Source organism: Lemur catta, chromosome 3, assembly GCF_020740605.2.
Source record: "Lemur catta isolate mLemCat1 chromosome 3, mLemCat1.pri, whole genome shotgun sequence".
NCBI classification, from domain to species: domain Eukaryota; kingdom Metazoa; phylum Chordata; class Mammalia; order Primates; family Lemuridae; genus Lemur; species Lemur catta.
In genome coordinates this window covers 13,785,709-13,811,883 of record NC_059130.1, presented here as the reverse complement: position 1 = coordinate 13,811,883, position 26,175 = coordinate 13,785,709, and the positions used below count along the sequence as shown (strand labels likewise).

The 26,175-nt window shown below is 43.4% G+C and overlaps 2 protein-coding genes, 1 long non-coding RNA gene and 1 other non-coding gene across 7 annotated transcripts; 2 read left to right on the top strand and 2 right to left on the bottom strand.

Annotated features, from left to right (window-relative positions):
* The first annotated feature begins 708 nt into the window (after nt 1-708).
* CFAP276 (cilia and flagella associated protein 276) lies at nt 709-7,121 on the top strand. Its single transcript, XM_045546698.1, has 5 exons — nt 709-927; nt 5,026-5,142; nt 5,664-5,779; nt 6,404-6,534; nt 6,974-7,121. Exons 1-5 carry the CDS (start codon nt 847-849, stop codon nt 7,042-7,044), a joined length of 516 nt encoding a protein of 171 aa, XP_045402654.1. The 5' UTR covers nt 709-846; the 3' UTR covers nt 7,045-7,121.
* A 1,746-nt stretch (nt 7,122-8,867) lies between these two features.
* LOC123636332 lies at nt 8,868-9,289 on the bottom strand. Its single transcript, XR_006734511.1, has one exon. It is a non-coding gene; the product is annotated as a small Cajal body-specific RNA 2 (non-coding RNA).
* A 188-nt stretch (nt 9,290-9,477) lies between these two features.
* Nucleotides 9,478-16,214, bottom strand: TMEM167B (transmembrane protein 167B). Of its 3 annotated transcripts, none has more exons than XM_045546697.1 (4): nt 16,070-16,214; nt 13,653-13,845; nt 12,598-12,823; nt 9,478-9,677 (listed from the first exon to the last, which is right to left on the bottom strand). In XM_045546697.1, the coding sequence occupies exons 1-3, from the start codon at nt 16,077-16,079 to the stop codon at nt 12,661-12,663; spliced, it is 366 nt and encodes a 121-aa protein (XP_045402653.1). In that variant the 5' UTR covers nt 16,080-16,214; the 3' UTR covers nt 9,478-9,677; nt 12,598-12,660. The 3 variants fall into 3 exon arrangements, with proteins under 3 accessions (XP_045402653.1, XP_045402652.1, XP_045402651.1); XM_045546696.1 differs by having other exon boundaries at nt 9,497-9,677; nt 13,714-13,845; nt 16,070-16,211; XM_045546695.1 differs by lacking the exon at nt 9,478-9,677 and having other exon boundaries at nt 10,277-12,823; nt 13,714-13,845; nt 16,070-16,211.
* On the top strand, nt 16,073-25,304 carry LOC123634985. Of its 2 annotated transcripts, none has more exons than XR_006734030.1 (3): nt 16,073-16,417; nt 20,623-20,750; nt 24,712-25,304. It is a non-coding gene; the product is annotated as an uncharacterized LOC123634985 (long non-coding RNA). The 2 variants fall into 2 exon arrangements; XR_006734031.1 differs by lacking the exon at nt 16,073-16,417 and adding an exon at nt 18,684-18,719.
* Nucleotides 25,305-26,175: the final 871 nt, after the last annotated feature.

Genomic DNA, 26,175 nt, shown 5'->3' with positions numbered 1-26,175 from the left:
GTGGCAGTGCGCGCAACCGCGGGGTGCAACCGGCCCAACAGGCGGATCCAGGGCTCGTGGAAAGAACGCGGTAGAAACAGCCTCCAAACCATTGCCGACAAATTCCGGTTTTCTACTGCCCTTTCGCGCCTGGGGCCATTTATGAACCTCTCTAACGTTGCAGACGCGGCGTATGGACTGAAAGAAGATTGGGAGGCCGTCTCTCCCCTCCAGAAGTTGTCGCCCACACAAGTGACCCCAGTACGTGTTACCCACTGCAAAAGCCGCTTCTGGAGATCTTACTTCCACCCCGCCAAAAGCATCGTGCTTTTGCAACTGGCTCTCTGAGAAACTCTCAGACTCGTGTAGGTAAACCGAGTTTAAGCAAGGAGAGTTTGCCTTAGCTGGCAATTTTCCAAGCACGACACGTGGGCTCTCTGGTCTCTTGACATCCTCATTCTCTCACTGCTTTGAAAATAGGAAAGCCTTTTGCTACGTGCGAAGAAAAGGAAATTTCTGGGTCATCTTTTAGGACGTCCTTCCTCAGCCGAAGTCTTTTCCATAAGTCCTGTACGGCGGGAGGCCGGCGCCTTTCAACCGAGGCTCAGGAGTGCAAATTCAGGGCTCCCTGGCACGGTCTGCGGCTCTTTCCAGTAACTTCCTCCCGAGGGGCCTCCCGCGTTGGGCCGCCAGGTGGCGCCCTTCTCCAAGGGAATTCATCTGGGTCACAGATGGCGGGGCAGTTGCCAGGCAACAGAAACTGGGCGTTCCAAACAATTGGGACCCGGGATCCTCCGCCGGCAAGATTGTGCAGCGCCTGCGCTGGCCTCCCATCCCTCATAAGAACGTCTAGTTGGACATTTAACCATGCCTCCCACCCGGGACCCTTTGCAGCACGCTAAGTTAGATAACGATGATTCCTACTTGGGAGAACCGCGGGCTTCCAAGGTACTGTGGTTTCTTGAGCAGATCCCCAGTAGGGTCGCTGGCAGTCTTCTTTCTGTCGGTGTGACAGGCAGCAGTGGAAAGATAAAGGACTCTGGTGAAGACATTGAGTCGGATACTGCCTCCTTGTCCCCATGTTCAGGTCTTCTGACGTTTCAGAGGTGCTTTTGAGCAGAGGAAAGTAGAGCTCTAGTCTAGAGGAACAGGGGGCTCTCAGAGCCCAAAGCAATGATTAGCAGAAGTAATGGAAGGACCCACTTTCAATCAAGTTACCCTTTTCCCTGCTTGGAAAACTGTTCTCTAAAGAGAAATGGACATATGGAGTGGGAGAGAACCCTCCGAGAGCCACCAGGTCATGCTTTATACGTCTGTCTTCACATTGTCTCTGTCTTCTGGCTAATGCAGCAATGTGTTTGTATATGTGTGTGTTTACCGTGATTGTGGTCAGTGATTTGGAAATTTAGATGAGCTTTTTTCTGGTAGAAGTGTTTGGGGTATTTGAAGTGGTGCAAAATAAGGTGAATTAAACGGTAACTGTGGCTTAATAACAGTATCCAAGAGCTTCCTTTTATTTATTCAATATTTATTATTTACTATATACCAGGCACTCTGCAAAACATTGAGGATATGTACATCATTTAGATATAGCTCCTGCTCTCAAGGAACTCTAGGAGAAAAGATGGACCAACAGCAACAACAGTAAAAAAAACATGCTTGCACGATAGCACATGTGTTGTGACACACGTAGGGTGCCCTGAGAACCAGGAACTTAAAGCAAAGCTTCCCAGATCAGGTGGCTTTTGGACATCCAATTATGAGTTAGTTGGGCCAGGTGAGGGAGAGGGCAGAATATGAGTTATGAGAAAGGAAACAGGAACCAGACATTCAAGGCAAAGGAAGCAGCAGGTGCAAATACATGGAAAGGAGAGAGAGAGAGAGAGAGAGAGTGGCCTGTTTGGGGAACTACAAATAGTCCATAAGGGCTGAAGTGTAGGTGTGACATGGAGGTGTGAAGTGATAGGGGCTGAAGAAGTGCCCTTGGTGGGCTGGGTGTGCTGTGAGCATCATGAGAGTTAGCTGGGATTTCATCCTGGAGATGTGGGGAATCGTGGTGGGATTTTAAGCACTGAAGTGACACAATCAGATAAGTGTTTTAGAAAGCACAAGTGGCAGTGGACTGGACAGGATGAGAGTGAGACGAGAGGGATCAGCGAGGAGGCAGGTGCAGCGATCTCCTGGGGAGAGAATAACGGATCTACAGCGGTGACACAGGGGATGGCGACAAGGTGCAGATGTGAGAAAGATGCCAAAGGCCGGGCTGATAGGACTTGCTCGCTGACTGGATATGGGCCCAAGAGAGGGGACAAGTCTAGGATAACTCTTAGGTTTAACTGATATCATTCACTAACATGCATCATCCCAGGGAAGCAGGTTTGGGGAGAAAGATGTTGAGATCAATGAGGCAGATGTCTTTGTGGTGCCTGAGGGATATTTAAGTGAAGATTAATAGTAGACAACAGTGTTAAGAGTTCCGGGTTGAAGATGTATGTCTGGAAGCCATGGGAGGGAGTCAGCTCTTCCAGTGAATGTGAGCGTAAGAAAGGCAGACCCTTGGGGAATACCACTATCTAAGGGGCAGAGAGAAACACAGCCCAGAAGGGCTGAGAAGTAAGAGCCAGAGGCCGGGTGCAGTGGCTCACACCTTGTAATCCTAGCACTCTGGGAGGCTGAGGTGGGAGGATCACTTGAGACCAGGAGTTTGAGACCAGCCTGAGCAAGAGCGAGACCGTCTCTACTAAAAATGGAAAAATTAGCTGGGCATCAAAGTGCGTGCCTGTAATCCCAGCTACTTGGGAGGCTGAGGCAAAAGAATTGCTTGAGCCCAGGAGTTTGAGATTGCAGTGAGCTACAATGACACCTGCTGCTTTCTGGCCCAGGTGACAGAGCAAGACTCTGTCTCAAAAAAAAAAAAAAAAAAAAAAAAAAACCCAGAGGCAGGAGGAAAACCAGGAGGAGCTGGGCCCACAGAGGATGGAGAAAGCATTTGAGGGAGTCAGCGTTGTGGTGCTGGAAACTGCAGAGATGAAATCAGATCAGATCTAGAAAGAATCCACTGACCTGGACTCAGACATCATTGGTCACTAGCAAGAGCAGTTTCAGTGGGCGCTTGAAGCAGAGGCCAGACTTCAGTAAGCTGAAGAGAGGATGGGAACAGGGGGGAAGTGGCCATAGGAAATGTTGGCTCTCGAGTAAGTCTGGTTCTGTAGGGAAGGTGATAGGGTGGTTACTCAGAAAAGAGAGGATGCAGAATGGTGCAGGTCTCAGAAGCACAGGGAATGGCTGAGGCCAGGGAGGAAAGGTCACTCTTGAATAAAAGGGACTTCCCTTTCCCTGACATAGACGGAAAGTGGATGTGAAGATGGCATTTGTGCTTGACAATCTTGACTTTCTCAGTGAAAGATACAGATAATCTCATCCTTCTGCTCACAGAGATGAGGAGCCTTAAGTAGTCACATCAAAGATAATTAAACCTATGCTTGCATCATATGTAGTTGTAGTTTTCTTTCTTTCATATTTCATCTCTCTGGTGATAGCACAGTGCCTGGCGCATACTGTTCAATTTTTTCTTTTTTTCCTTTTCTTTTTCTGAGACAGGGTCTCACGCTGTTGCCAGGACTAGAGTGTAGTGGCATCATTCCAGCTCACAGCAACCTCAGACTCCTGGGCTCAAGCGATCCTCCTGCCTCAGCCTCCTGAGTAGCTGGGACTACACTTGTGTGCCTCCACACCCGGCTAATTTTTTTGTGTAGGGATAGGATCTTGCTATGTTGCTCAAACTGGCCTTGAACTCTTGGCCTCAAGCAATCCTGCTGCCTCACCCTCCCAAAGTGCTAGGATTGCAGGCGTGAACTACTGCACCTGGCCTCAATTAAGGTTTAATTGAGCTGACTCACACAGCACTTTGTCATATTGTGGGGAAGGAGCTTGAATGTGATTTCTAATAGGTTGTAATTGTATTCATTGGAATTCAGTAATGGACTCAATATACAATTTTGAATACCATGTGCCAGGTCACTGTGCTAGGTACTGGGGACACAGTGGTGAACAATATGGCATTTTACATGTAATGAAGAAATCAGTTATATGCTTTTAACATTCATGATTATTCGGTTTTAATTAGAGGACTGAATGCCCAGTGGACTTTTTCTGACATTCCTGCGGTCAATCAATGACTATTCCCTGCCTATTGAAATCTTTTTCTTACCTGCTTAGACATTGCATTGTCCTGATTTTGTCTCCGATTGCCCCTCTTGGGGTCCTTCCCCACTCTCAGTTATACTGTGCAATCCTTATGAACTAGCTTTTCCCTTTTGGTCTGACTCCTTTTTGCAGGTTCAACTAGTACTGGGATGGCCTCAGATCTATATTAATTGTTCTGAGTTCTCCTCCAACAAGTTACACACTTCCAGTTTTCTACAGTGAATTGCATTAGACTGTCTCAACTTTTCTTCTAACTCAGGACACTGAAACCTGAGCTCATCATCTTTCCTATCTGTTCCCACCCTTTGTCCCACCCTAGTCCCACTCCACCCCTTCTCATGTATTCCTGGCCCATTTCTATTGCTTCACACTAAGAACACTTAGATCAAAAGCCTGGGAAGTCTTGCCCCGTATCATTCTTGTCCTTGTAGATGTCCCTCTGAGACTCAAATAAAACAGGACGGAGGCTGTAATCCTAGCACTCTGGGAGGCCAAGGCAGGAGGATTGCTTGAGCTCAGGAGTTCGAGACCAGCCTGAACAGGAGGGAGACCCCGTCTCTACTAAAAATAGAAAAAAATTAGCTGGGCATGGTAGGTCTTGCCTGTAGTCCCAGCTATTCAGGACGCTGAGGCAGGGGGATCACTTAAACCCAGGAGTTTGAGGTTGCTGTGAGCTAGGCTGATACCACGGCACTCTAGCCTGGGTGACAGAGCAAGACTCTGTCGCTCAAAAAAAAAAAAAAAAAAACAAAACAGGGTGGAATGAGGGGATGTCGGTGAAGCTACATTAGCAAGGACTCCTGTAACCAGGTCATCCTGGATATGGTTTCTCTTTTGCAGAAATTGCCCTACAAGAACCCAACTCACCTTGCTCAGCAAGAGGAACCCTGGAGGCGGCTCAGCTTAACTCCCACAATTACTTCCATGAGGCGGGATATCTATTTTTTTGATCCCGAGGTACCTAGCATTGAAATACTATTTCTCTTTACCTCCACTTAACTAGATCATTAATATCCTTTTTGAAAATTAGGTCTGCCCCTGACTGCTTCAGTACCTTTCCTCTTGTCCCCAACACAAGATCCTACCAAATCCAAAGCCCAATTTATTTGGCCTCTGGGAAGTGAGTTTTGCTCCAAGCTGTTATCTGGAACAAACCATTTTACCGGCCTTCCCATTCTTTTGATGAAAACAAGAGCTGAACATAAACACAAATGATACAAAGTTCACTAAGCCCAAGACAGGGACATGATTCCCATGTCTCCAGTGAGAGGCCACCACTCCTTAGATCTAACCATGTAGACAACAATTCCATATTGACAAAAGTAAAGTCATCATGTACAATTTAGTGTGTAAGGATTTGGTAGATTTCAGGCCCCAAAGGGCCTTCACTATACTTTTGAGAGAGCAGAGTCCAACGGAACTCCCTAGAGCAGGGGCACAGGTGGCCAAGCTAACCCTGGGGTAATTGACTTCTGTAGATACCCAAGGATGACCTGGATTTCCGCCTAGCAGCCTTGTACAACCACAACACTGGGGTGTTCAAGAACAAAAATGAGATACTGTTACACCAGGAGACCATCCAGGATACTCGTGGGTAAGTGGTAGAGGCAGAGCCTCTCCACCCTAAGAATGCTGCCATCCAATCACATAAGGTAAAATGTCACCTGGGCGTAACAATCAGCAGGTACTCATTTGTATACAAATTTCTGTATTTTATTGTCTAAAATGAACAAACCCCCCCCAAGATTGTGCTCATCTACATAAACAAAATCTTTGGTTAACTCCACAGAGGGTAAAAAGGGCCTTTGGCTGCTTTTTTTTTTTGGAGACAGAGTCTCACTCTTTTGCCCCGGCCAGAGTATAGAGCGCAGTGGCGTCATCATATCTCATTGTAACTCAAACTCCTGGGCTCTGTCCATCCTCCTGCCTCAGCCTTCCAGCTTCTGAGTAGCTGGGACTACAGGTGTTCAACACCACCCCTGGCTAATTTTTCTATTTTTTGTAGAGATGGGTCTTGCTTTTGCTCAGGCTGGTCTCGAACTGAGCTCAAGCGATCCTCCCTCCCACCTTTGCCTCCCAGAGTGTGAGGATTACAGGCGTGAGCTACCGAGCCCAGCCTGGCTGCTTTATTTTTGAGGTTGTATGCCACTACCTTTCCCTCCTCACCTTTCTCTCTGATTTCACTCTCTCCTCTCTTTTTACCCACACCATCTTCTAGAATCAGCAAGATCCAATTTCCTGGAGAATTCTTACCCCCTCCCTCTCCACCCCCCATCACTTCCCGGGCTAACATCAGACACTGGATCAATCCTAAGAAGGAGTCCATCCACAGCATCCAGGGATCCATAGGTAAGGGTTAGAAGACTGGGTGGGCAGATGGGGCAACGCAGTCTTCCTAAATAGACCCAGGAATCAGGGATTAGAGGTGAATGGCTTGTACGGAAAATCAGGGATTGATGGTCTTGGAAAGCAGTAACTAAGTTGGCACTTTATACTAATCATATCATACTAATACCAGGGATCATGCCAACTATAGAGCTAAGAAAGTAATTCCATTTTTTAGGGCCTCTTATCTCAGTCTTAGGTCTTGGACAAACACTGATAGCAAGGGCAGAAACCTGGGAATGGAAGAGCTATAACTACGTCCCCTCAGTCCTCTATATGCCAGTTTCCTCAGCTGTTACAAGAACCTTCTCCATAGTACCCACAAATGTATGGGTCTTTAAAGGCTCCCAGAAAAGGCAAAGGATCTGAAATTCACAGCCCACTCCCTCTTCTTTCTCCACAGTGTCCCCTCACACTGCAGCTACCAATGGAGGTTACTCCCGAAAGAATGATGGTGGCTTCTTCTCCACCTAAGGTAGACAGGCCCCTGTACTAATTATAGTGCAACATCCTGCCGCCCACCTCCATTAAATACATTTGTGCAAGATGAAGCATGAAGTGTCTGTTACCCATGGACTACGAGTTGTCACTTTACTACTCTTAAAATACAGGAAGGAAATCTCCCAACTTCTAGAACCTACTCCTGTTGGGTACACTTGCAACTTGGAAAAGTCATTTTACCTTAAAAGATAAAGATTTAGGACAGAATAGCAGTTTTTGGCAGGACGCAGGTATTCACATTTTGTAAACTGAAGTCACTTCAACCACACAGAGCCATCCATTCAACATTTCTTGCTAGGCACTAAGTGTTGAGGAAACAAGAACGGACATAGCCCATTCTCTCAATGAGCTTACAAACATAATTTCAGCAGCTCTCAGTAGCATTAATATTTTTGCTAAGGTCACACTTAAATTTCATACCTCTTGGTTTTTGTCATCTGTTGGGCTCTATTTTTCCTTGAGGGCTCCATCTCCCTGGTCCTGACTCCTTGCCATTGTTCAGTTTTGTTTTGTTTTTTAATTTTTTTCACAATTGTGTTACTGGGATTTTTTTTTTTTTTTTTTTTTTTTGAGACAGAGTCTTGCTCTGTCACCCAGGCTAGAAGGTCATGGTGTCAGCCTAGTTCACAGCAACCTCAAACTCCTGGGTTCAAGCAATCTTCCTGCCTCAGCCTCCCAAGTAGCTGGGACTACAAGCCTGCACCACCATGCCCAGCTAATTTTTCCTATTTTTAGTAGAGATGGGGTCTCGCTCTTGCTCAGGTTGGTCTTGAACTGCTGACCTCAAGCGATCCTCCCACCTTGGCTACCCAGAGTGCTAGGATTACAGCCCTGAGCCACCATGTGGGCCCATTGTTCAATTTCTAACTCTGCTACCGTTTCCTTGCCTGGGAGTGAACTCCTTTTTCTTTGTGTCAGTTTGTGCTGTGATACATTGCCCTGATTCTTATAAACATGGTTCGAAATCTGGTGCTTGGGTTTGAAGGTACCTAAAAACTGAGGCTTTAATATGGTTTCTAAAATTGCAAGTCACTCACAGGAACCTGCTGTATCATAAAAAAAAAGATCGGACAAGAGCGGCAGACCTTTTAGAATACTATACAATAAATTCTCATTTCTAATTAAGTTTGATGGCATATACATTGTTGAATAATTCAGATATGAAAGGAGTTCTTCCAGGTACAAAGGTGCAGGCAGGGTCCTTAAACCAAACTGCCAGTCCCTTTCCACTGGGACCCTCCAATCTATTACTATAGCATCCAGTGCCAAATGGCAATATGAAGTTTCAGTTTTCATTATTTAAAATGGATGAAGGTGACAAAGAGGGGTGACTCCCTGGATAATCAACTCATGCAGGTTAAGATACTGAACATCAAAAAATTTATTAGCTTTTAAAATATGGATTCCTAGACCTCCCCAATTCTAATTTAGTAACTCTCGGGTGGGTCCCCAGAATCTGCAGTCTTATAAACTCTTCGGGTTCTCTTGATATATTTACGTGTATAGACACACACACACACACACACACACACACACACACACACACACACGTGTATATATTAATACATCCCTTAGCAGTAGACGCTGTATAGTGCCTTTAGGCCTGGGGGCTCCAGTGTTGATATCACACGATGAATCATAAGACAAGCCGAGTCTAAAGTAAAACAGAGAGGGAGCTAGGGAAGAAAAACTGCAGGGGTGAACAAGGCCGCTGTCACCTTCCAGCTCCAGCTCCCAGAGTCAGGGCAAGGGCTCATTCGCCCCCCGCCCCCGGCGGCCGTGGCCTGGGGCCGGGCTCAGATCAGAATCGCCTCGATAATCAGCGGCCCGGGACAAGCCCGGCCTCGTCTATCTGATCAATTCATCACTTCTGAGCGCCGGGCCCCGCAGGACCCGCTCCGGGACCTCGGAGACCGCGGCGCTGCCGCCGCCCAAGGGGCCTCGCTGCACAGCGCCCCGAAGAGGGGGCTTCGCAGGAGGAGAGCTTTTCATTTCGGGCCTGCCCGGCGCGGCGGGGGCCACCACCCGATCAAATAAGATCAAGGTGTAGGCGGGGGGAGGGGCGCAGGGGCGGGCGCGCACACTCGCCTAGCACGCCCCACTCGCGCACACGCACACATTCGCGCACCCACGCACACTCGGCCCACACGCGCCTTCCACGCCACACCACGGCACCGCACTCACAACCTCGCCCCAGGCCGCTCTCCCTCCCGTCAGCACCGGAAGCGCGCGACCTCTTTTAAACCCTCCGGCCCCTCCCGCGCCTCGGAGGATTCTGGGAGGAACCACCGCGCGCAGGCGGGCGCCGGGTCGGAGCGCGCGCTGCTGCCCTCGCGTGGCTGGGAGGGGAACCAGGGCGAGGCGTGACTGATCTCTTAGAATCGTGGTTGTCTTTTGATCTTTGTGTAAGCTACGTATTTAATCTATATGGATAGTTTTTCTTTGATCTTGACTTATTTTTGTTGGTCTTAAATTTTTAAATATTCCATTTCTGGATATGAGATGGTTCAGCTTCAGGAGATTTATAGGTGAATGACTTCTTTCCCATGGACACAGCAACCCCTGGTCATTACCAAGCAGCGCATCGGCTCCTCCAGGAGCTCCTCCTAAGGGCGAAGGCAAACATGATTTTACCGAAACGTAAGGTGAGAAATAGAGTATTTAAACCCAAAGACTAGATAGTCAGGGTATCTGTGAAATGGGTAAAGGTAGGAAAGGCGTATCCCCGCTCTCTCTGGCTGCCCAGAATTTGATGCTGTGGCAGTCATAATGCTGAAACTTTATGTTCACATCTATTAAAACATCTTATTTTCAAACTCCAGAATGAGTGAAAAATAACAGGGATTATATAAGTATAATTAGCTCCTCTCATATTAGAGATCACCATTTTAATGTCTCAGTTCCCTTCTTTCTCCTTTTTTTGCTTTTGTGAAACAGAGTCTTGTTCTGTCACCCAGGCTGGAGTGTAGTTGCATGATCATAGCAGACGATACTTGTATTTTAACAGCAGTGATGGGTAAAATGTATTGGGAGTGCTACCTTATTTAATACACCTCGAAACCTACTAATACATATACATGAAAATAGGAATGATGGTATTCACTGATGTGAACTATTAATAAAAAGGTATGCTATGGGCAGATCCCTCGGGAGTATTGAAAAAATTTCAATAAATTCAGCATGTGACAAATAAAATGGACAAAGATTGTAGGGAAGGAAAGTTTATTTTCAAGGATTTGTACATACAATGGTGAATAAAAAATTGTATTTCAACTATAAAAGGGAGCTGACTTCATTCCATTTTGGCATACAGTATTTATGGTGATGCCAGTTTGAATCTGAGGCAATACCGCCATCCCCATTCCACCACCCCTAAAAAACTCCCCCAGCAGAATAACTTCCTATAATTTTTACTCAAAAATATATGACACATCAACCAAAGTAATGAGTTAAACAAGTTTCTGTTTATCTGCTTACATAAAGTCAAAAAATGAAATAAGCTGTGTATTTTGTTTCCTGCTATAAATCACCTTCGCCTTGTGCACTTTTTGGTACATTCTGATATGAAGACATCTCAAAATATAACAACTCAAGAGTTTAAGTCAAGATGACCCACCCAGGAGGCTATAAAAATTGGTTTGAACTAGAATTGTGGAATGGAACTAGTTTAAAATATGAAGCAACTCTAAGCACCAACCTTACAGACATTAACCCTATTAGAAAACAAAAGTCATTAAAGCTACAAAATAACAAGTGCAAAACATGCTGAACCTGTTTCCAGGGAGGGACATTCCCTTTGACCAACAGGTCCCACACTCACACCCACAAGGTGTAACTCTTCTTTCTTGTTCCACTAGATTTCCTTTCTCTCATGTGAAAGGTCCTCACAAATGACAATGGAAAATACACGAATCATTGAAATTTACCCTGTGGACCAATTCCTGAAGAGATAACAGCCACAACTCTGAGATGATTAGACATGTAGTGTTCACTGATGATTTTCTATACTTCTAGAAACCCTCAAAGCACTAGACTGCATATTTCAGAATCTAAACTTCTTAGCAGCTTTTATTCTTCTGGAGGAAGCAGACAAAAGACAATTTACTGCCACACAGGAGTCAACCACAGTTAACTTGCCCACAGTTAAGTTTTACTGTAATGGACAATTCAACTGGAAGACCTATGTCTATGCTTACTTATAATAATTTAATTTTAGAGCTACATTTTTTTTTAATAGAGAAGTTCTAGACTTCATAAATCCAACAACTGATCCTTTTGCAGATATAAGGACGATGGAATGGAGAAGTCTTCCCTTCAAATGTGAAGTCATCTAAAATGATTTGCTCAGCAGTCAACTATACTCCATGGCAAAGCCCTTTAATCTGAATTGCAAACCTCTGTTTTCCTTTACTTCAGGAAACACTCTCATTTTATTCAAGTATCCTCTGTCCTGTCCAAACATGCTAATGAATATCAACAACTTCTCTCATTTGAATTTCTCATGTTCTTACAGTAAATAGAATTTCCAGAGACAACTACAGAGCACTGCAATATGAAGAAAATTAAGAGTTGGCCAAGAAAAACAAGTAATCAACTAAAAATTGCCATAACCACCCAGACTTAAACAAAAAAATAAGTTTGTATCTTTTAGAACATGACAAAACTTCCATTTAACATTATAATAAATTCTTATACTAGATGAATTCACTAGTATATGAATCAATATACTAGATTTATTTCTTCTACTCTAACTGTAAATATTAATATGTTAAACAATTATTTCTTCAATAGTTTCTTTTTCTCTTAGTGGTAGCATTACAAATTGAATAGAAGTATTTAGCACAAAGTAATCTAGAAAATATAAAAAGACTTTAGGAAACACTAAGAGTTGATTAATTTTCATATACCATTTGATCGAGTCACGTCTCCTTTTGGGGATACTGACAAACAGAAATTTTTTGTCTAAGCCACTGCTTTCTGATCTCATCACAGATAACTCACAAATTTTATGTAGTCCCAGGTTCTCTTGGCAAAACTCTTGAACAACCAGCACATAGCACAGCTACTTCATCTGTTCTCTTTTTGCAACAGGGCCATGTCTGTCACTTATGTTCCCAGATGGGTATATGAAAGATAAATTCCCAAAGCCAAACAATTTCTTGGCATTGCGTAAGTCCTGTTTCCCACCCAACACTCCCTCCCCAATTTGCCAGATCCAAATGAAACGGTAAAAAACAGTCAAGTCTTGTCTTGAAAATTATCTCTCCTCCCAAGATGTCTGAACACAGCCTATTTCCTTCCCTAACGAGCCTCAGTTTGAAAAGATCCTGATGAGGGGGTGAAGAACAAAATAGGTGACAGGTTTTTAAGTAGAAGGTATGTAATCTTATCACCGAGGGGTATAATTTATCTGGACATTATATGCACTCTGCCAAGGACTGATTTACACACAGATCAAAGGAAGTTGGCTTTGTAGAGTCCCCTGAAGCATATATAATGTTCATGACCATAAGGAGTTTTCCTCACATGTGGCAGGGGCAGATACTGTGGTGTCATCCTGGGGACTTTGATAATTTTAGCTGAACTCTCCTACACCGGGTCCGGGCCTCCAACACGTTCTTCATCCTCGTCCCCTTGGTTGGCAATTGATGAGTTGGATACTTTGGGATTCATTTTATAAACAGGACGTAAAAGGCCATTACAACACAAGCAATTGCCACAGCAGCATGCAGCCTGGTTCCAATCACAGCAGCTAGCAGGCAAAAGTAAAAAGAGAAAAGAAATCACATCCTGCTCTTCACAAAAGTCCTCATTTTCAAGGTGATATTTTAAAATCTCTAGTCACAGATGCAGAGACTTATCGAGGGTCTCAAGGACCTGGGAACATTTTTGTTTGAGGTTTTCTTAACAAAGAGTCTCACACTGTCATCAAGGCTGGAATGCAGCAGCACGATCATAGCTCACTTCAGCCTCGAACTCCTAGGCTCAAGTGATCCTCCTTCCTCACCCTCCTCAGAGTAGCTGGGACTACGGGCATGTGCCACCATGCCCAGCTAATTATTATTATTGTTTTTTAATTTTTTGCAGAGACGAGGTCTCAAACTCCTGACCTCAAGCAATCCTCCCACCTCAGCCTCCCAAAGTGCTGAGGTTACAGGCATAAAGCCACTTTGCCTGGCCATATTTTGCCCTTTTTTGAAAAAAGATTTAGGTGAGTAGGATTCCAGCTGAATGTGCCCAAAATAAAAAGTAAAAAAGCATCTGAGTCAATTAAATCAAACCTTACCCTTCACAGACAATCATAAAAATTTTTAGTGGAAAAATATTTCTTCCACTGAAGGGAGGAATTCCAGCCCAGCCTAAAATTTTTTAATTTGGATACTTTTATTCCATGGAGAATACTAAAATTACTTGGATGCTACAATAAACAATTATGTTTTTAAATAAAAGGAAACTTTAATATTTACCTCTTCCCTCAAATTTGGAAAATGATTATTTAATTTTGCAGACTCTCAGACCTGATCTCAGGATGTTTTCTAAAAGAGAAACCAAATACAGTCCCAGACCATTCCACCCCCCACTTTCTAGCACCACACTGTGCGGAGATGGCAATCTCCTCTCCCTGTCCAGACATGGCCTTACCTTTGTAAAACACACCCCAAACGCCCTTCTTCTCTGATAGCAGCCAGGTTTTGAGACGAGGTACTTTCTTGAAGTAGGCACAGGTGCAAACAAAGAGCAAACCAAATACCAGAATCCCATCCAAGGAGTACACTGTTACATAGAGAAGAAAAGAAAACCTTTGGTGTGAATTTCACTTGTGACAGGTGAGAATTCTCCTGAGAATTCTCAGAAGGACAGAGTGTGGTATGATAACAAAATGATAACCTCAAGTGGGAATGCCAACACTTGACAAGAGGGAACCAAGGTCCTAGGATTAAGAAGGTTACTTTATTGTTCTTCAGAAATTGCTTGTAGACATCCCAAAGGGTACAGGGATGAACAAATTCACTCCTCCCTCCTCTTACCTTTCAAAAAACTAGAAATCCTGGGCAGAGTGCATCAGTTTATGTGGATAGAATTAGCTTCCCAGGAATAACCAGTGTTGGCAATAGGTTGAAAGAGGCATAAGAATCCTTAAAGACTGAGCACAGAGAATTAAACATGTTATTGTTATAAATCATTTATAATAAATGATAAAGAAGAACTAGATAGCCAAGTCTGTCAAATCTGCAGCTGTTGGTAAAGAATATGTTAAGTCAAAAAAAATAAAGCTTAAAGGAAACTACAGGAGTTAAAATACACATGACTACAATTTTCCTATACTTACCTTACACTTTATGCATGATATTCTACTTACAAACCAAACTTCTGCTAGAATAACAACAGATTCTTGTAAAAAAAAAAATCTGAGGATTCAACATAGTGGAAAGCTTTAAGCTCTTAGTTCCATTTCTTACACATGTAAACCAAGTTATTTGTTGCACAGGTAAGCACAACGAATCACTAACAGCAAAAAAAGACAAGATATTGGACCACAAAGGCAGGGGAAGGGGGGAGAATGACTAAAATTTATTCAGCAATTACTATGTGTCATACTGCTCTCTTGGTTGGGTGTGGTGGCTCACGCCTGTAATCCTAGCACTCTGGGAGGCCAAGGCAGGAGGATCGCTTGAGCTCAGGAGTTCGAGGCCAGCCTAAGCAAGAGCGAGACCCCGTCTGTACAAAAAATAGAAATAATGGCTGGGCGACATGGCACGCGTCTGTAGTCCTGGCTATTTGGGAGGATGAGGCAGAAGGATTGCTTGAGCCCAGGAGTTTGAGGTTGCTGTGATCTATGACGATGCCTCTGCACTCTAGCGGGGGTGGCCGACAGAGTGAGATTGTCTCAAACAAACAAAAAGATTGCTCACTTATTTCTTGGTTTAGATTAAATTTTCCTTTAGGTGATGTCCCTTCTCTTACTGTGTTTAGTATCCTGAGACTTCTGACTTCCCAGGAAGGTCCAAGTGAATGTTATGTATAACTAGTGTCTCCTAGTTCTAGACTACACTATCTACCTCCCTGTCTCACAACTGTCACATAAGAAAGGATCCAGTAAATTAATACACTAAGTTCTTTCGAGGAACTATACCCTTACGTATTACTCTTTTTCTCCCATAAGCTTTTGCAGACAGTGCCAAAATTCACAAGGAGGTGAAATTTAAGTCTTCAGTGGTAGGCCAATGGACAACGTACCTTTGAGAAATGCTTTCCTGAGCCCCTCAAATTATACTGCCTAAAAGGCCTTCTCCTTTCCTGTGGGCTGATTCTAAAGGCTCTGTTTGGAAATCATGTCTATAAAGTGTATGAAGAGACCTGGAAAACTGGGTCCGATAAACAGGGTGGCAACTGCCACATCCTTTGGAAGAGGCAGTGTCTAAATCCATCCTTTGTAACATTAGCCAGGGTCTCCAGATGGGATCACCCAGCCAGGACTTAGGAATCAAACAAGAGAAGGCTTCCTGGCATTTTTTCAAAACAAGAACTTTTGGGGAGGTCTACATTCACCTACCCCTAAAAGTGTGGGATTTGATATTCTCTGTGATTTCTCGGTCCTCTCAACAAGCCTACTGTCCGAAAGTATGAGAACGCAGGGGTCTGGGAGGAGGATCCTCTCTCCTCCCTGGGTCTCAACAGCAGTAGTTCCACCGGGGCTGGCCTCCCTAAGGGCCAGAAAGAACTTCTAGGAAAGAGAAAAGGGAACGAAAAGGATGGGGACCGAGGACTCGAGGTGTGGGCACGAAAGGCACTGGGGGATGGGGTGGGAGTCCTAGATGGATACAGGAAGGGGGAATGCGTGGAGGGGTGCAGGGAACATAAGTTAGGGGCGCCGAGAGGCCAAGGGGGGCCGGGCTGGGAGGGGGCGGGGAGAACGACCACGTCAGTCCTGGCTCCGCCCGCCACGTTTCCCTCTCTTCCTTCACGCCAACCCTCCGCTCAGGGCACCAGCTCTCACCGTTCGTCATGACGGATGGGCCTGGAACTAGGTAGAGGGTCTGCGTTCAGCGGTGGTAGCGGCGAAGGCGGGGAAACCCCACTCCCGCTTGACACTTCCCGATCCGGGCCGCGACGACGGGCAGGAGCCGTAGTACGCAGGCGCAGGGGCCCAGAGGCGAGCGCCGAACGCTATCAGGGGTGGCTAGCCGATTGGCGAGCTAGGGAGCCTGCGCGCTTCCGTAGGGTAAGAAGAGCGCTATCCTGGAGGCTTCCTACGTGGCCATGGTAACCAAGGCTTCTCTGCGTGCCCCTGCGGAGTTAGAGCTGGGGCGCAACCTGACAGGTTTGAGTCTATGTGTTTGGAAAGGTAAAGGCTTGGAGTTTTGTACTTTATTTTGCGCTGTGGCTGCTGCTGCTGCTGCTGTGTGTGTGTGTGTGTGTATAAAAGCAGCAGCCCCCTGCAACCGAGAGGTACTAATCATTCCAGGCCTCCACTTAAGCGAATCCCAACACCAGGGGTCAAGAAGCGCCCCCTGCGGCCTCCGGACTGCCCTTGCTGCGCGGCTTTTCCTGGTGGAAATCTAGATAATCATCCTGCTCCTAAAGTTTCCAAATGAATCAAGGAACTTTATAACAAAAACAAGTCGCATATTTCATATCCTAAAGGACCACGTTGTTGGGAAACATTTAGATAATTGCCTTGTTTGTACAGACTTTTCCTTAAAATATCAGAAGAGTATCGATTATCTCCTGTACTTAATTCATGCTGGGGGCACCTCGGCCACGTTAGCCAGACATCAGCGATATCTGGTCAGCGCTTCTCTGAGGACACGTTGACACTTGGACAACGTGACAATAGACAGTCAGATGGGGTTAGGGTGAAGGAGACAAAACTACAGATTTGATTTTTTAAACTGAAATCCTTAATTTCACACAATTCAGCCTGCTTTATTAGAGTCCCACGAAAGTGCAACACTGAGTCTCCCGAGGCTGAAGTTTTAAGGTTACCAGCCTGCAGTGGTTGTCAAGGACCTAAAGGGACTCTACGCCTCTCTGTTGCAGTGCCATCTGCTGGCTGTCCTACATTTCTTTTGTTTTTACTTCTGCTGCCCAGTGGTGTCACCAACAGTTCTACGTTTCTAACAGATGTTCTTCTAACATCTGAAATGCTTGTTTAAAGCCAAACTCATTTCCCTCTGTTTTCCCATTTCTATGCTTAATATCTCTTTTTCCTAATAACCAAGTTAAAAATGTGTAAAATTTTAAAAATCAAATTCTTTTTTCAAAATGTCATTCAAATTGCCCCCTTTTTAATCCTACATCCATCACCCTAGTGAGGTTACAATTTCAGTGTTCTTTAAGCATCAATTAAATCTTCACAACAATGAAGACCTATATTTTTATAACATTTTAACATTTTCAAAGCAAATAAACTTTGTCATATGATATTATTTAATCCTCACAACTACCTTATTATTCCTATTATAGAAATAAAGCAAATGGGCCGGGTGCGGTGGCTCACGCCTGTAATGCTAGCATTCTGGGAGGCCAAGGCGGGAGGATCGCTCGAGTTCAGGAGTTCAAGACCAGCCTGAGCAAGAGTGAGACCCCCTGTCTCTACTAAAAAGAGAAAGAAATTATCTGGACAACTAATATATATAGAAAAAATTAGCTGGGCATGGTGGCACATGCCTGTAGTCCCAGGTACTCAGGAGGGTGAAGCAGGGGGATCCCTTGAGCCCAGGAGTTTGAGGTTGCTGTGAGCTAGGCTGATGCCACGGCACTCTAGCCCAGGCAACAGAGCAAAACTCTGTCTCAAAAACATAAAATAAAGCAAATGAAGTTTAGGGTAAGGACTGCCCAGTATAATACACAGTAGTTCTGGACTAGAAAATTTTTCTTCATGCAACATCTGCTGTTTCCTTTAACAGCAACCATGCCTGCTGAATGATGTCTGACTCCTTAGCCTGCTAGTCAAAGCCTTCTGGCAGCATTTTCCACTGTGCCCTAGGTGGACATTAAGCTTTGCCTGTGAAAAGACTATTGTATACAGTTTTTTCCCTCTTATTTTTGCTCATGCCATTCACTTTTTTGGAGATAACTTTATCTCCCCATTTTTTTACTAAGATGAAAATCTTTCCAATGTTTGTCATGCTCTGAAAGGTAATTCTTTCCTCTTCTATCACTCTCAGAGATTAAGAATAAAGTTTAAGAAATCAAAGTTTAAGAAGTAGGAAGAATGATTAATGGGCCAAATACTATTTTTAAAGGACAGTGATAATGTCCAATATCTTATTCTGATTGAATATTTTTTTTGTTCTGCTCAAAATTTATTCTTTTCTGTGTCTTCTTTTTCCATGGATCTCTCTTCTTCTTACTCTTTCTCCCGCTTTTACATTTATTTTCTTTCTTCTTTCTCCACCACATTTTTTCTTTTTCATGTATTATATTATATTTTACCTTTTTTATTGAATAGAGTGAATCTCACCATGTTTTTATTTCAAAATTCATTGTATCAAGAATTATATTTTATTTTATTTTTTAGAGTCAGGGTCTCACTCTGTCACCCAGGCTGGAGTATAGTGACCAGATCACACCTCACTGTAACCTCGAACTCCTAAGCTCAAGCGGTCCTCCTGCCTCAGCCTCCCAAAGTGCTGGGATTACAGGTGAGAGCCACTGCACCTGGCCAAGAATGTATAGTCTAAAAAAAAATACATTCAGTTTTCTCCTAGGTAAAACTGGGTTTTAATGGTAGCTTCTTTCTAGGGTTGTTGGAGGATTAAGAGAATTACTATTTATAATATCTGCGATGAAGTAAGTGCTCTATAAATATTAGCTATTGTTGTTGTTGCTTATTTGTTAAAAGAAAGTATTTACCAGTGTCTACTATGTGCTGGGTACTTTGCTAGATTTTGCAGGAATAGAGGCAAAAATAAGTCCCTGCCCTCAGAGAACAAAATATGTTGGGTAAGATAGATGAATAAACACATTTTAATAGAATACAGGCATTGTGCTTTGTAAAAACGTTATCTTTTATTTTCACAACTGTTTTTAAGATTATTTTTTAAATGAGAAATCTTGGGCTGGGCAAGGTAACTCATGCCTGTAATCCCAAGGCAGGAGGATTGCTTCAGGCCAGGAGTTGGAGACTAGCATGGGCAACATAGCAAGACCCAGCCTCTAAAAAAAAAATTTTTTTTTAAATTAGCCCAATGTGGTGGTGCATATCTGTAGTCCTCCTACCTATTCGGGAGGCTGAGATGGGAGTATCGCTTGAGCCCAGGTGTTTGAGGTTACAGTGAGCTATGATTGGGTCACTGCACTCCAGCCTGGGCAACAGAGCCAGACCCTGTCTTTAAAATAAACATGTTTGGCTCTCCTGGGTACTGATAATAAATAAATAAATAAATAATGAAATGAGAAATTCTGGTGCTCAAGGAAGGCACCTGGGTGAGATCACATAACTAGTTAGGATCCAAACCCAGGTCTAACTTCAAAGCTCCCTTACTCTTGTTATCACACTGCCTGAAATTGCAGTGCTTTCCACTGATATTGATCTTTGATGATTTTGTTACAAGCATTAATGTTTCTGTTAACCTAAAAAGCCTCACTGCCACCCATCCCCTGCAGTCTTGTCTCACATCAGGCCAAAGCATGGGTCACTGGCTGTTGTAGCCCAATTGCCAGAAATAAATAGAGCCCCACTGTACTCTCAATTCATACAGTCCTTCCTCAGGTCATTGCAGCCTACCCTGGAGAACTGGCAGTTGTTGCCAAATGCCTGTCAGTCAAGAACAGTGGCCTATTTGTTAGGGTTGTTTTAGTCATTGTGGTGAACACTAATCAGTCATGGGGACCATGACTATGGCATTCTGGTTTAACCAAAGAGTAAATTTAGTCTCAAAGGCACAACTTGCAACAATAGCTTCATTTGAATTACAACATATTTGAAAAGGGATGTCAAACAGGCATTAATTTATGCTACAAATATTTGTTCCGGAACTTCTAAATCTAAGGAATGTGCTAGCCTTTGGGAGTGCAAAGATGAATGAGAAACAGACTCTGTTCTTAATAAGTTTAAGATTTTGTAGAAAAAGGTAAGCTGTGTGTATAAATAACCAGAAAATACAGTAGAAAGTGAGAAGCGTCAAAGGAAAATGAAAACTAACTGCTGTGGGAATATAAAGGAAAAACTGCTTTCAGCTGGAGAGCTCAGGGAAGCCTTTATTGAGGAGCAGACATTATAGCAGGGCCTGAAAGGCATGAAGAATTTTAATAGGCAGAAAGGAAAAGTATTCTAGTGGGAAAGGAATACGGTGATCAAAGGTCTAGAAAGGGAAAGTACAGAATAAGTTTAGGGCATAGTTCACCCTTTCTTTCCTTCACTGGCTAATTGCCATTCATCTTTCAAGTCTCAGCTCAAACCTCATTTACTCAAGGGAGGCTTCTCTGACCTTCTTGGGTCTCTTTCTCCCATCATAAGCTTCCAAAGCCTACAATATGTGCTGAATTCATGTTCTCCTGCTATACTGTGAGATTCATTTGCATTGTTTTCCATTTTATCCACAGTCCTCTAGCAAGCGCTGAACGTTTTGCAGGTACTTGATAAATATTTATTGCATAAATAATTGAATATGACCCTGTGGAACTGGAATGTAGAGTTCAAGAAGGAGAACAGCAGAAGACAATGGTGAAAGGTAGGTTCTTGAATAAAAAAAGCTGACACTTATGTTTAATATATGCCAGGTGCTACCCAAATCACCTTATGAGTATTAATACATTTAAGCCTTAATACATTAAGCCTTAATACATTTATCCCCATCCCACAGATGAGGAAATGGAAATTTATGAAGAAGTCAATTAAGTTGTCTCAAGGTAACACAGCTGATAAGGGGTATAGCTAGGATTTCAAACTCAATCCATCTGACCTCAGAACCTGCCTATTTAACCAAGGAGTGTGAGCATTATTTGGGAAATAAGCAAATGGTTAGACTACATAATATTTCAAGAAGGAAAAGGTGTCTCAGTAAAAAAAAAATTAATTAGTTACTAATTAGTTGAGACAGAATCTCACTCTGTTGCCCTGGGTAGAGTGGTAGAGTGCAGTGGCATCATCATAGTTCACTGCAGCCTCAAATTCCTGGGCTCAAGCAAGCCTCTTGCCTCAGCCTCCTGAGTAGCTGCGACTACAGGCACATGCCACCACACCCAACTAATTTTCTATTTTTAGTAGAGATGGGGTCTCGCTCTTGCTCAGACTGGTCTTGAACTCATGAGCTCAAGCAGTCCTGTACCTTGGCCTCCCAGAGTGCTAGGATTACAGGCATGAGCCACCACACCCAGACAGATTAAAAAATATATTTTTTAAAGACTGCATAAGATTATTGTGGAAATTCTGAAAGCCATTTTAAAAGTGACATTACTTCACTAATAGGGAGTCTACACCCTGGGATGGAGGAGTGGCAGTGGAGGTAGAAGGTGGGACTGCAAGCCTCCGTCTGGATTTAGAGTCTGATTGGTGCCACCTGCCTGTCTTCTCCCATCCATCACTAACACCTGTCTCAAGCCCACCACCTAACCCCCTGCCTTCCTCATTTCTGATAATCCCACCTCTGCCATTCCTTCCAAATTATTCTCACACAACTCAGATCTACTTCTCCCTTCTATCAATTACACCTGTCTGCTTCTCTGCTGACTCCATTTTTTTTGTGAACAAATCTCTTTTTTCATTAACCTTTTCTTTAAAAGCTCATTCCCCTTTTTTGCTATAATTAAAATCTGGCTTTTCTGACCAATTAGCTAAGGGTCGGGGACAAGTTCACAGCCTCATTCCTTCAGTAATCATTTATTCAAAGTCTGCTTTCCTTGATCCTACTGCCCTCTTAAGGCTACTTTCCTCTTTTTGCTTTTCTACCCTTCAGTATCCAACTATACACTGTCAATGTAAAAGGAAGAGGCTGAAGCACTAAATGTAAAGAGTTACTTGAGCCAAAGTGAGGACAGCTGCGCAGAGTACTGAGCCCTAAGTAACCTTGGATATGAGCTCCATTCAGCGTTTGTTACAAGCAGTTTTTTTTTCTTCATGGCTGCCAGGTAGAATGGTACAAGCAGGTTTTTAAAGGTAAAAAAGGAGGACAGGGAGTGGGCTCATACACAGTTGTTTGTCAGGAATTCTCACTGGTTTATTTACAGAAGTAACATTGATTAGTGATTAGCTATGCATCATTAAGCTGTAGGGTGTGAGTTATAGGTCCAGTGTGACATTATTAGGTTAATTTATAACTACTTGTGGCAGTAGCAAGCAGTTTCAAGAGATGAATACATAGCTCAAAAGGGGAAGAAGGACATTAGGTCTTATCTTAATTTCTCGCTAGGCCCGATAATTTTTTTTTCAGAGACAAGGTCTCACTCTGTTGCCCAGGTTGGAGTGCGGCAGTGAGATCATAGCTCATGGTAATCCCCTGGGCTCATGCAATCTTCCTGTCTCAGCCTCCTAAAGCTCTGGGATTATAGGTGTGAGCCACCACACTTGTGGGCCCAATAATTTAAAAGGACTCACATTCCTCATATAAAAGTTCTCTTCTTTTCTTAACACTTATTCTTTAACTAATTGTTTTATTATCTGGCTTCCATCTTCACCGCTGCCTTCAAACTATTTTCAGCAGATTATTCTCTTACCTCTTAATTGTCAAATCTAAGGCCTTTTCTTAAATCATTCTATCTCTTCATCTCTGTGGCAGAGCCAGGGGCGGTGGCTCACACTTGTAATCCTAGCTACTTGAGGTTGAAGTGGGAGGATCACTTGAGGCCAGGAGTTAGAGGCTGTAGTGAGCTATGATCACACCATCGCACCCCAGCCTGGATAACAGAATGAGACCCTCCAAAAAAAAAAAAATCTCTGTAGCACCGAGCATTCCAGATTACCTGTTTATTTTTGAAACTTTTTGTTTTCCAAAGTGTGTGTGTGTGTATGTATGTGAGTATATATTTTTTGAGACATAGTCTACCTCTGTCACCTCAGCTCGAGTGCAGTGACATCATCATAGCTCTGCAACCTCAAACTCCTGGTCTCAAGCAATCCTCGTGCCTCAGCCTCCCAGAGTGCTAGGATTATAGGCACGAGCCACCATGCCCCGCCCCAAAGTATATTATTATTCTCCTCCTCCTCCACTTCATCCATCTTTTATCTTTTCCTACTTCTTATGCCATTCCTTCTTTCTTTTCTCTCTCCTTGATGTACTGTTTCTAAGGATCTGCCCTTTGTCTCCCTTCTCTCTTGCTTTTGTTCCCATGTAGTCTTTAAAATACCACCTTTGTGTTGATGTCTCCCGTATCATTTTCTCTCTTCCTAATTTCTTGTGGATTTCCAGGCCTGTACTTCCATCAGTCTGTAGGACATATCTAGAGTCTCAAACTCAGACTAAACTCATTTCTTTCCACCCCCAACTGCTTTCCCTTTTTTCTTTCTTATTTACATTAATAACATTCAATGCATCTGGATATAAACCTCTCTGTCCATAGCTCTCAGATTCATTGTCACAAAGTCCTGTAAACTGGATCTTGTAAAGTTTCTCTTAAATCAGTTCCTTTTTCTTCTTCCCCTTTGCCTTAATTCAGATTATAATCATCTCTCATCCTAGGTAGTTTCCCTGCTAAAGTGGTCTTTTTAAAAAAGATTGTCATGCGACTCCTTTGCTTAAAGACCTCCCAAGAACTTTGCAGTTTGAAGTTCAGGCTCTGAAGAGAACATTTAAGGCCTTTCACACTCCAATTCCAGCCTCATTTTCTGCATCCCCACCCAACAAACTTGGTTCTGGCAACCCACCTGGAACATCTTGTAGAAGCACACCATGCCTTTTCACTCTCTGTGCTTTGTTTCTGCTCTGCTCATCACAATTTTTTTCCACTTTATATTTTGGATCTCAGGTTCAGAGGATTGAATTATTTCTGCTCCACAATTCATGGCATACTATTGCAACTGACCTTTCCAAAGATCCTCACTTTTACTTATTTATTCCCTTTATCCCTATTCCCATTTCTCCTACACTGCAACCTTTCCAATATGTTTAATGTCTATGCTTTTAAAATATGTTCCTGTAAAATATATTGTTTTGTGTGTATTTTTAATTTACATAAATGGTATTGTGTTGTAGATCTCATTGTATTTCTTACTTTTTTTTACTTAACACTGTTTTTAAGTTCTGTCCATGTTGCTAGTCCATCACTTCTGATTGCTGCATAATACTCCTTGGTGTGCGTCCAGCACATTTTACCTATCTACTCCTCTGATAGTGGACACTCTGAATGTTTTATACCCAAGCCCCTGGACAAGGCCAGCGTTTGATTATTGCCTAACGTCAGTTCTCAACCCAATCAGACACAACAACCCTCCTTAAATAACAAATATAATGTCTTCTTCATTGTTCTGAAGTGAAATTCACAGATAATATAATTTACTGTGGTAGGTGGCCTTTCAGACAGCCCCTGATGATCTCCCCATCCTCATATTCTCATCCTTATGTAATCCCCCCATGAGTGTGGGCTGCTCTTACTGAAAAGAACAGGGCAGAAATGATAGGATGTCATTTCCAAAATTAGGTTACAAAAAACTGTGACTTCTGCCTTTTGGGTTCTCTCATTTGTCTGCTCTGGAGGAAGGCAACTGCCATGTTGTGGGCTGTCCTATGGAGAAGAACAGGACTATGTGGCAAGAACTGAGGGAGGCTTCTGGGACACAATTAGTAAAGAACTGAGGCCCTTAGTCCAATATCCTGCTAACATCGAGTGAGTGATTCTGGAAATGGATCCTCCACCATCAACACTTCAGATATGACTGCAGCTCCAGCCAACATCCTGACTGCAACATAAGGGACCTTGAGCCAGAGGCACCCAGCTAAACTGTACCCAGATTGCTGGTACATAAACAGAAACTGTGTGATAAATGTTTGTTTGAAGCCATTAAGTTTTGGGGTACTTTGTTTTATAGCAATAAATAATATACTTACTCACATAATTTTAAAATAATATATAATGCCCTAACTGTAATATAAAGGTAAAATAAAGACAATAACCTATGTTGTAATATGTACATGTTTAAGCACGATTACACTAGGGGCTATAATGAAGATTTCTGATGCTTGTACCTGTATGTGTAGATGCACCTTGAATGCAGGAGCTAGGAATGTAGACTGACTGGGGTGAGTTGATGACATTATTTCCTGAAATAGTCCAAAGCTCTTAATGAGTTACAAACAAAATAAAGTACAATATATGTTCCTAGAAAATTCAAAGTACATTTTGTCTTTTTTTGTTGTTGTTGTTGAGACAGAGTATCACTCTGTTGCCCGGGCTAGAGTGCTGTGGCGTCAGCCTAGCTCACAGCAACCTCAAAGTCCTGGGCTCAAGCAATCCTCCTGCCTCAGCCTCCCGGGTAGCTGGGACTACAGGCGTGCGCCACCATGCCCGGCTAATTTTTTCTCTATATATTTTTAGTTGTCCATATAATTTCTTTTTATTTTTAGTAGAGACGGGGTGTCACTCTTGCTCAGGCTGGTCTCGAACTCCTGAGCTCAAACCATCTGCGAGCCTGGGCCTCAAAGTGCTAGGATTACAGGCATGAGCCACTGAGCCCGGCCTCAAAGTACATTAAAAGCATGGGGAAAATGCTTTGTCTTTGTATGTTAACAAAGATAGGTTCGAGTCTCAGAGATAATTATCCTTTTCACTCACTGAATTTTCAGCAAGACACTCAGAAGTCCTGTGTATTATGGGACTTTCGTCCTGTGGCATCATCTGTCACACTGCAGGACATTTTGTATCCCTAGAACAAGTCTTCTAGCTCATGGTTTTCCTAATCATGGTTCTGACCAAAAACCTTACCAACAAAATATTAAATCTTCTCAGTCTAGGGACACTGCCTTCTTGGAAACTAGTAGTGAAGCACAGTATCCCCCAGTAATTAACACAGTGCTTGGAAATAAACAGTGGAACTGTAAATCTCTGAAACTAAATAACACCTTCAGTCAGACTGACAACCGCTAGCCTGACCCTCTATGATCCATAGCTTCGCAGTCCGGAATCCGGCAGCCATGATTCAACATGCAGAAGCAAATTTGGATGTAC